At 57.7% G+C, this 10,154-nt stretch overlaps 1 protein-coding gene across 1 annotated transcript; it reads right to left on the reverse strand.

The window, feature by feature from the left end:
* Positions 1–251: 251 nt before the first annotated feature.
* On the reverse strand, positions 252–7,955 carry CPSF4L (cleavage and polyadenylation specific factor 4 like). Its single transcript, XM_090257582.1, has 7 exons — positions 7,853–7,955; positions 7,356–7,406; positions 5,543–5,695; positions 2,677–2,772; positions 1,663–1,756; positions 1,192–1,231; positions 252–395 (listed from the first exon to the last, which is right to left on the reverse strand). Exons 1-7 carry the CDS (start codon positions 7,953–7,955, stop codon positions 252–254), a joined length of 681 nt encoding a protein of 226 aa, XP_090113708.1.
* Positions 7,956–10,154: the final 2,199 nt, after the last annotated feature.

Here is a 10,154-nt window from a genome sequence, read left to right on the forward strand (position 1 = left end):
AAGGGCGTTTCACTTGGCAGCCTTTCGAAGACAGGAAGTCTTGCGCGGCAGGAGATAAAAATAAGATGGAGTGGCTGAGACTCCCCAGTCAACATCTGCTTCCCCAGTATCCGTCGTTCCCTTCATTCACGCTCCGAAACCCCCTTACGGGTCTCCTCCCCGTGGCAGCAAAGGACTCGCACACTCTGCAGCTAGTGCCCCCCACCCCCCGCCAGCCCTCAACAGAAAACAGGGAACCCCTCAGCCCCTACTCACCCTGGAGCGCGGGCCCTGCTCCTGCTCCCGGAGCCCCGGGGCTTATCGGAGGGGGGCAGAAGCAGGCCCTCCATCGGGAAAGGGGGTTCGCGAGCCCCCCAGGCAGCAGCAGGCGGTGCTGACCCCCAAGGCCGGCTGAGCTGCAGACACAGGGGAGTGAGGAAGCCAAGAGCCACGGCAGGCGTCCCTTCTGCGCCCCGCGGGCAGGGGCTCCGGCCAGGCGTTCAGGCGGAAGCCAGGTTTGGAAACGCCTTCATCTGCCGTCCTAGCTGCCGCAGCCATACCTTTTGATGCAAGTCAGAAACGGGCTTGTGAATTCCCCGGGTGCTGCAGATGGCGCCGCGCCTTCCGCGGAGATGCCGCTCGGCACCGGCAGGGGTCCCCCTCCTCCCGCGCCATCGCCATCACCATCGCCATCGCCATCCCTGCCTGGCCTGGGACACGGGACCGCCAGTGACCAAGAGCTCAGCCGCAGCCACACTGAAGTCCCAGGCTGCACAAAAACGGCGTGGGGGGCAGATCTGGCCCGCAGGCTGAAGGCTGCTGACCGCGCCAGAGGCCGTCATCAGTCCTGGTATAAGTAGGAAGAGTCCCGTTCCCCCAGGGACCCCCACAGCCAGGGTGGCCCCGGTTCACCGTAACAAGTCCCAGCAAGTTCTGAGCTGGGCCTGTGTTCTTTAACGAAACCATCCGTGTGTTATCCAGCTAAGGAGAAGGGGAAGGAAGCCTTGGGGGCGGAGAGCTGAGACGTGCTATCTGAAGCCGAGAGGGGTCAGGGAGGGACCACCACACATGTGTGCCTTCCCTAGGGCCGGGACACACAGCTGATCGTGTGAGGGCAGCTGGGGACAGGCTGTGGCAGGGACTCCAAGTCTCCCAGAGAACACATGCAGTAAACGGCATGAGACACGTCGGCCCCTTCCTGCCTGCACTCACCTTCACGTAATTTGGGTTGAATAAAAGATTCATCTTGGGACTGAGGGAATAGAGAAAGATGATTACAGCCGGGTCCTCTGACCCACCCATGGCCTGCTCTCCCACGGGCTCTGCCCCGGTGACAGCAGATTTCATGTTTCAGAACCCCGGGAAGGAGCCCAAACGCTATCCGGGGAGTGAGGGAGAGCTGCCAAGGATTTGGGGTGTTTAATGTGTCTACTCTTATCTCTAGAATAGCTCACGAACAGCTACCTGCCTTTCCCCGGCATGAACACTCATCAACAGCGTGGGTCAGAGTTCAGTGCAGCTGACAGCACCTCAGAGGGGTCAGTGTCAGGGAGGAATGCCAGGGAAACGTTAGGTGGGTGCTCACTAGATCCTTCATTTCCCACCTTGCGTCAGAGAGGCCAAGGAAGGATCTAGATCTGGAAGCCAGAGAAGGGGCCCAGCACTCCGTGGGATCAAACTTACTGTGCATATTGGCACCTGGGTCCCTTGGGGCAGAAGCCAACCAAGTAGTTAATACACATTGTCTTGTGGACATGACGGTATTTACACAAGGGACCTGCCAGGCAAAGAGAAACCGGCCAAGAGGCTCTGCTTTAGCGAAGAGAAGAAAACGCGTGACAAAGCTCACTGGGAAGGATACAGGCGGTCATAGGCTGTCCACTATGCAGGGGTGTAAGTCTTCCCATTTTTCCCGTCCTGCCCCGAAGCACCTGCTTCCTAGCCAAGTGGCTGAAGCGGGAGAGAGAACCCTGGGCTGTGCAGGGTGGGAAGCGTCCCTAACATGCTGTGTCTTGAAGGACTTACATAGATGAGGACCATAACTTGCGGTCTTGTGTTTGTTTTGCCACAGAAGGAACAGCTGAGGCGAGACTAACCCCACGTCTCAATAATCCTCCTTCAGCACCCCTCCCCTCTAACTGCCCCCCAAAAGCAACACCGCCAAGCGCTCAGTAAGAACAACATACCTGAAGGCACAAGAAGAAAAGGGACCCGGATGCTCAGAGCAGGGACTCTGATGTGGTCCCTGTCTCCTAAGTCTGGCTGACCGTAATGGAGTCAGTGGAACATGCTTAAGTGACAGTTGGGACACCCCGGGCGGGTAAACTGAGTGTCTCCTATGGACCAGACCCTATGTCAAGGGCTCCCCATGGGGTCCTACATCTAAGCAGCCTGGCAACCCTAGGAGGGAGGCGTTCTCTGTTTTTGTTCATTCTCTTGTTCAAGGTCAAGCAGCCAATGTACCCTGAAGCCACTGAACCCGAGTAAACCAGGCTACACGTCACAGTGTCACAGAGGGTTCTCCCATGGGAGGAAGCGTGAGGACTCTGGAAAGGATTTTGGTTGGGATTTCAACCCAGGGGCAGACCTCACTCACCCCAGCGGGGCCTCACCCGCAATATGCATCCTCCCCCGCAAGGAGACCACCCCTCCTGGTCACCCACATCCCTTATTGCTCCCGTTCGGTCAGGGCCTCACCGTCTCTGCAGAAACCTTGGTCATACCAAGGACAGTCCTGGGTTTTGAAAGCTGTCTTCGTGTGAAGAAAGTGACATTGCTTGTTGCTGCACTCACCTGAAAATTCCAGCATTCTTTGTATGTAAGCAGGCTCAGCTTCACCGTCACCTCTGCCCTCCCACACTGAATGGACCCTGCCCCCCTCAAATATACGCCACTTGCCTTCCTGCGGGCATCAGCAACTTTTGAAGGCAGTAGGTATTTCTAATCCTTCCTGCAAGCTAAGAAGGGTGGACCCCAGTAATGCTCACTAAGCAGGACTTGGGGTGAATACACACATCTGGGGGAGTTGGGGCAGGACTGCATATCCAGGAAGCGGGGACTGGAACTAAAGGAATTTAGACACCATCAGGGAAGAAGGAACCGGGAGAGACAGGGAAGGAGGCACCCAGAGCCAGCAGCTAAAGGCCCACAAAGACGTAAGACACTGAATGGAGGTGTTGCCACACGCTGCGACTCAAGCAAGCTCTTCTTCTCCGGGGTCAGGGGTGCAGCTCTTTCTGGTGAGATTGCCCAGAGGAGCAGGCCTCTGCTTCCGAGTTGGCACAGCGGTGACGACAGGTACTGCAGAGAGAACACCTGTGCCCGCCGTAGCATGTCTATGGAAGAGCCCAGACCCCTGGCCCCTGGGAGAGCAGGCACTGTTTTCATAGACTGCTCAGGAGTTACTGTGAGGACCCTCTTTGATGGCTCCTAGGGACCCAGGGGCCCCGTAGGCACCGTGGGGGGGACTCAGCCCATTTCCTACCTCATTCAAGTCGAGAATTGGTGCTTCCAATGTCATCCCCCTGAAAAGGGTACAACTCTGTGCCTTTCAGAGCCAAAAGGAACTCCAGTGTCTGTGCCACTGGTTTTCAAACTGCTCCAAAGAGATCAGTTTTGTGCCTTGGGCTTCCGCACAGACGCAGAGCACCACGGTTCCTTCCCAGCCCCCTCATTTCACGAAGGAACTGACCAGGCAGGGGAACTGCCATGTCCCTTTTCACGGGGCTTCCTCCTCACACTGATAAGGCGTCTGCCTGCTCATCACCATTGTGCAGCTGGCTCTGGGCCTGAGCCTTCTAAAGAATGGAAGTGACCCCACCCCCACTCCCGCCATCCCGCACTCAAGGGCTGGGGACCCCTTGATAGGTGTTGCCTTCCTGCCCTGGATGCACGGTTCTGCATTCCTCTCCCAGCCAGCAGGTGGCAACCACACCTCACCCTCCAAAGATTCCCAGCCGCGTCCCGACCCCCACAACCCGCCCCAACCCCCCAACCCCCGGGTGTTTTTTGATGGGCAACAGCCAGGAGTTGGGCCAAAGATCACAGGCTTCCTCATCCCTTTCAACCGCCCTTCCCACTCCTACATGCCCCAACAATATTTTTTAAATAAAACAATTTACTTCCCTTTTAAGAATGATAATTACTTTGGTGTGAGATTAGAGAGATATCCCTTCATTCACTCTAAAGGCAAAAACATATGCTACGTATTGTAATCATCGATTTCCGTGTCTGCCCTTCGCAATGGGAGTTATTTGAGGGCAGGAGAACACCCGGTCCTGGTCCCGTATCCATGTCCAGCACAGTACCGATCCCCAAAAGCAAACCAACCCAGGGCTGTTGAAGGAGAAAGTAAGTGGTGTTTCAAAACGAACGAGGTTCAGGCAGTGACTAAGGGGAGCCGGCCTCCAGGGAACTTCGTCCCTTCTTTCAAGGAACACCTGGCCGGTGGCCCTCATAAACGGCCACAACTCTCAACCCCGGGGGCAGGCAGGAAACAGATTTCGGCCTGGGAGGAGCTCCTGCTGCCCTTGCGGGTGCTCTCTGTTATTCTCGCCCACGTACCCAGGACCCCACCTCCCACTAATGAGAAACACCTGCCCCCAGTGCTCGCTCAGTTTCAAAACCAAGCCACCCCCGTCAAAGGCATCCCTGGAGACTGTCCCAGCTCTCTCCCCACTCCTGGTCACTCTTTTTGGAACACAATTTGAAAACCACTGGACTAGATAATCCTTCAGTTTCCTTCCAGTTCTGAAAAGCACTGAGCTGTACAGAATTCTGTGGAGAAGGACGAGATGGGAACACATTCACAGATTTCACGCTTAAATGAGGCAGGAAGTGGCCGTCACTCCTGCCTCCCTACTTTACGTCGCCCCTTCAATGACAAGAGACGGACTTGAGGCCAGGGGGACATGAGACGCTGGCCCAGACCTGACCACACAAGATAATTTTAGGGGCTCTTCTTATGAACCTCATGGCTGTTTACAGTTACCCTTTATAGCCGATAAGTGATGCTCGCTTTCCATTTATGGGAACAATATAAAGTTTTCTTCTAAAATAAGAGTTTAAAATAGCAAGACAATTTGAAAAATCAGCCAATGGTGCATGTCGATGGGACAGGTGTTTTGTGGGAATCACAAATATCACCACAAAAGTGGCCCCCACGTGCCTGCTATTTGGGCACTGCTGGCCTGGACTGCACCCCCCCTCCCCCAAGCCCCCAGAAGAGAGATGGCCCATTCGAGGTTGTTTCCGGATAGTCTGTCTGGGTGTGTGACTGAGCCAGGACTGCAGAGGGAAACAATTCAGCCTTTGATTCCAACTGTACCCACTCCTTCCCTTGGGGGGAAGCGGTGTGTTCCTGAGCCTGGTTGGGGCAGATAAACAGGGACTAGAGTTCAATTCCACTTTCTCTATGGCATCGGAGAGGTAAGCGTCTCAGACAGGCCTGCGCTGCCACCTGAGACACAGAAGGCCTCCTTGGGGTGTCCCTCCCCCCATCCCGTCCCACAGCCACCGCTGCCACACCCCAGGGGAAAGAGCTGGAGCCAGGAAGGGGCAGTACCAAACTTGGAGTAGAAGTAGCACTCGGGCATCTTGGTGACATCGTACTGGTGCAGAAACTTGCATTGGTCGCCCTTCTTGCACAGTCCCCGGAGCCAGTGCTTACACACCACCATCTTCACCCCGCGGTCATGCCGGAACGGACACAGCTTCCCTAAGGACCAGAGCGCCCAGCTGGGAGCCGCCCCACCCACAGCCTGGGCCCTCTCACCCTGGGCTCAGACCCAGCTGCCTTCCCTTCATTCCCTCTCCTGGACCCTGGTGGCAGCTAGAACGGGGGGGCCAGAGGCAACACGGAGGACCTGCTGTTGTCTGAACAGTCAGCCGTTCCCATGGCTACACCTTTCCCCCAGCTTCCCTCTCTGCCCAGCGTGGAGCCCCCATCAACCCCCAGGAAGCCCCCAGGCTGTCAAGACACCCCCACTGGCACCTTACAACCCCCTAGTCTTCCAGCTGACAGTTGGGGCTCCTCCCAGAGAGCAGAGCCACAATTTCCAGCCCTAGACACGCCCAGCTCCCCCTCACCAGCACCATCCCTATCACATAGTAAGTGCTCATTAAGGGCCTGTTGAATTCATGTCTTTAAAAAAAAAAAATTATGCTTCCTGATTCCAGAGACCTAACGTGATGATGACAGAGTGCCAACTCTGGAAGAATTTAGAAGGAAATGGGCGTGGGATATTTAACTCTTCATCATCTTCACCCACACAGTGTCACCATCAGCAGGAAGGACACCCCAGTTCCCAAGTTTCTAAGTGGGGCTGGTCTCATGCATCTGATAGAATTTGAGGAGGGCCAGGAAGATTCTTTTAAAATTACCTTACCCTCCACACCTGGCCATTGACCTGCTTGGATCTGACCTTCCACAAATACAGTTTTATTTCTTCGCAAGCGGTTGCCACTGTGAAATGCAGTCCTAGAGACTGGGTGGGCCACGCTGAGGACCCAGGGCCCAGGCTGAGCTCACCTCCCCTCTCACCCCAACGTCCAGGGACGGCCCAAAGACAAAAGCAGCACGCCGCAAAAATGGCTCCATGTACCCCCTGCCTGGGCCCCTTTTACCTCCCAGCTTCCCGAGAATAGACACACCTGGAACCCAGAAGCAGGTCCTAAAATCATTCACACCAGCAAGAGTACGTAACCTGGGCCTACAGAGGGACTGGGAACCCCCAACTTGGAGGCAAGATTTTGGGGGAGCAACTGTGTATTTCTACAGGAAGAGCTTGTGAGTGAGGTTCATGAGCCAGAAGCAGAGCTGAGAACTCCTGTATTGGAGTCAGGCTCCTTGCGGGGAGGGCCTTGGACGAGGGTACTGCTTGATCCAAACTGGGGTGGGGGGAGAGCTAAAGGTGCTTGTTGGTAGCATTTCAGTCTGTGGCCAGAGCTGTCTCAGGGCATAGGGAATGGATGGAACAGCTGAGTGGGCCCTCCACTGATTCAGAGGAAAGGGGCGGGGCAGGAGGAAAACAGAGAGGTCAGGGCTCTCCTGAAGCACACAGGCTGAGACCCACAGACACTGCCACCCCCAGCAGGGCAGGAAGAAGGGATGCCCCCCTCTAGGCAGCTCCAGCTACCCTACTCAATGCTACTGAGTCAGGGAAATCCTTGGGGGGCCAGTATCTTGGGGGCATTCCTACTTGCCCATTGCCTACTGATAAGATTAAAACTCTATCCCATCCCAACTTCCCTTCCCCAGGTGCGAATTCAATGCCCCATCCCAGGCTGAGCTGAGCCCAGTGGTGGTCGGACACAGCCCCTGCTGCTACACCACCCCCCGCCCCCCACCCCGAGCCCAGGCCCACCTGCTGACCCACCTTTCTCACAGAGCCCTTTAGCAAAGAAGTTGCACACAGCTGAGCCCGACTCTGGAAGGGGAGAAAGGAAGAGGGGGCAGCTTCCACAGAGGGCCTCCACCCCATCAGCAAGTCCCCCTGGAACCTCCCCAAGGCTGGGGCTTGGGGGTCCCCAAGTCCTGCCTTCGGATGCTGGTCTCTGGAACCAGCTTCCAAACCTCCAAACCTCAGCTCCCCAACTCTGCAGCAGAGGCCATGGCGGGACCCAAGGCCAGCCTAGGAGCTTCCCCTGGAATCCCACACAGGATGTGGGAGGGGAGGGCCGAGCCCCTGAGAAGAGAGGGGCAAAGCTGGGAATCCTTGGCTGGGGGCCCAAGCCCCCAGCTCAGTGCCCCAGTGAGGAGCAGAGAGAAGGGGCCATGCTCAGCAGGATGCTGGGCAGAGAGGCCTGCAGAGCAGGCTGGGGGTTGCGGTGCAGGGTCCCGGAGAGGGATGGCTGCGTCCCCATCCTCACTCACTGTCCATGCCCTGGAAAGGCAGGAGTCCGATGCCCTTTTGCATCTCTACATCCTCCTCCAAGGTGAAGGTGAACCTTCCCAGCCCTGCAATGACCTCTTCCATCTTCCACCTCCTGCTGGGACTGCTAAAAACTGCTCAAGCCCCTGCAGGTGGGCCCTATATAGCTCACGGGGGCCCTTAATGGGCCAGGGTCTGATTCCCGAGACCAGGTGACTGTCGGGCTCTAGGCCCAGCTGCCCGGCCCCACCCACCTGATGCAGGTGCAGAGGCCCAGGCCCCCTGCCCCACGCAGCGTCAGCCAGCCCCATCCCAGTGCGCGCTGCTGGGGAGGGATTAACAGACCCACAAGCTGCTATCTGTGCTGGTTCCCAAACCCACACACAGCCGACGCACAGACGTTACCAAACCTGCGCTCAGACTTTCAACATGAAGACACAGCCCAGGTTAGCAAGACAAGTTGCACAAACCAAGCACAGCCAGGCTGTTCTGATTCGCAGGCGCCTGGGAGCCAGAGGGTGTGGGGGCGGGGCGGGGGTGCAGAGGGCTGGAGGGCCCCCTCCCACTCCCTCCTTCCCTCCAGTTGGGCCCCGGCCAACCCCTCCCTCTGGGGCCCCTGACACCCCTTTTCTGGCCTGAGTGACAAGCCCCGAGTGAGCTCCTCATGGGAGAGAGGGAAGAGAGACTGAAACTCTGCGGAATCGGAAATAGTTGGATGAATGGCGCTTTGTTTACCCGGCACACAACCGCGCGCCGGGCTGGGGGGGAACCAACCCCAGGCTGCGGCCTCCCGGCCAGGATTCCGCCCGGCCGCCCCGCGCCGCCCCGCCCCGCCCTTGAGAAAGTGCTTTGTAAACGAAATCTCTATGCAAATGTTGTTTTATTATTATTACGCCACCCCTTCCCCCGGGCCTGGGGACGTCTGAAAACGCTTTCAAAGGAGCTTTATAGGGCTCTAACTAGGGCAGGCCTCCCCTCCCCCGGCGCTGGCCCCCTAATGAGCCTTCCCTCTAACTGAAGCCGCTGTTTTCCACCCGCGCTGGAGCCCAAGCCCGCGGGACCCAGATGCCCTCCCCCCAGGTCCGGCACGGAGAGGGGGCCTCGCCCTGCAGGTCCGCGCAGGGCCAACAAGAAGGAGCCTGCTGGCTTGTCTCCCCGGGGCTGTGGCTTCTAGGTTTGTTGTTCTTTTGAACTCTGGATCAGAAAAGAAAATAGCTGGAGAGGCAGGCACCTGGAACTGGGGCGAAGCTGGGAGGGGCTGGGAGGGGAGCCACGAGTTTCCAGAAGTTTGGGCCTCCCTCCAACCGCATTCCCAGGACGGCGGAGGGCTGAGCTGGGGGCCGTTGCGGGGCAGGGGCGGGGGGGTCCCTGGGGTAAGATAGATGCCCTTGCTTCTCTTGGCCCTATTTGGGTGCCCTGATTAGTCCAAGAACACATTCCTCTGTCAACACAGGCTCATTGAAGGCCCGCCCCGACCTGGCCAGGCGGGCAGGCAGATAAGGACAAGGGGGCCCAGCACAGCCCAGGGCACGCGGCTGGGACGGCGCGAACCATGGAATTCAAACCCACGTCTCCCGACGGTTTCCCTCTACGAACATCCGAGGGGTGTCTCTACACTGGGGACCAGGGACCCCGAACCGAGAAGTGGGTCACTGCCCCTCAGGAACGGCCCATCAAGTGGGGGGCCCCGTTCAGCAGCACACTTTTACAGGGGGTGATGGGTGACAGTGCAGTAATGGCACAGGGGGGCCCCCTAAGCGGGGGCAGAGGGCAGGGAGGGCTCTCAGGGGAGAGCCTGGCTATGATGGGGAGAACGTTCCAGAAGACGGGCCACCTGAACAGGGCACTGGGCCATGAGGCAAGGAGTCAGACAGTTGGGCTTGGTGGAAGCGAGGGCTTAGAGCGCGAAGTGTGTGTGTGGGGGGGTGTGTGTGACAGGATCGGAAAGCAAGCAGGGCCTGAACCTGGAGTGTCCTTTAGGACTTTTTTTTATTTTACTTTATTTTATTTTTACTTTTATTTTTGTAATCATGAAGAAAGACAGTGGAAGGCCTGGGAAAAACTAGGAGCGCCACCCAGCCCCCTGGGGCAGACCTTTGGGGGAAATTCAGAGGCAGCAGGGCGCCCAGGGGGCGGTAACTAACCCCAGAGCATGGAGGTATAGCCGCAGGTCCCCTCTGCCTGCTGCGGGCAGCGAGTCCATCCTGCAGGCTGAGGAAGAAGGAAGCTCCAGCAGAGACTCCTCCGTCCAACCACCCCAGCGTCCCCTCCTCTTCTGGGCGAGGGCCCGCCCTCCCCCCTGGA

Source organism: Furipterus horrens, unplaced genomic scaffold (genome assembly GCF_987537825.1).
Source record: "Furipterus horrens unplaced genomic scaffold, mFurHor1.1.pri manual_scaffold_11, whole genome shotgun sequence".
Classification (NCBI taxonomy): Eukaryota; Metazoa; Chordata; class Mammalia; order Chiroptera; family Furipteridae; genus Furipterus; species Furipterus horrens.

What these genes read in the sequence shown, in the direction of transcription:
- CPSF4L (XM_090257582.1), bottom strand. Translation starts at nt 7,955, where the DNA reads ATGGAAGAGGTCATTGCAGGGCTGGGAAGGTTCACCTTCACCTTGGAG. An exon ending in CCAAGGTTTCTGCAGAGACG is followed by an intron (nt 1,757 to 2,676) that starts GTGAGGCCCTGA and finishes TTTGCCTGGCAG; the next exon opens with GTCCCTTGTGTAAATACCGT. An exon ending in TCAACCCAAATTACGTGAAG is followed by an intron (nt 396 to 1,191) that starts GTGAGTGCAGGC and finishes CTGTGTCTGCAG; the next exon opens with CTCAGCCGGCCTTGGGGGTC.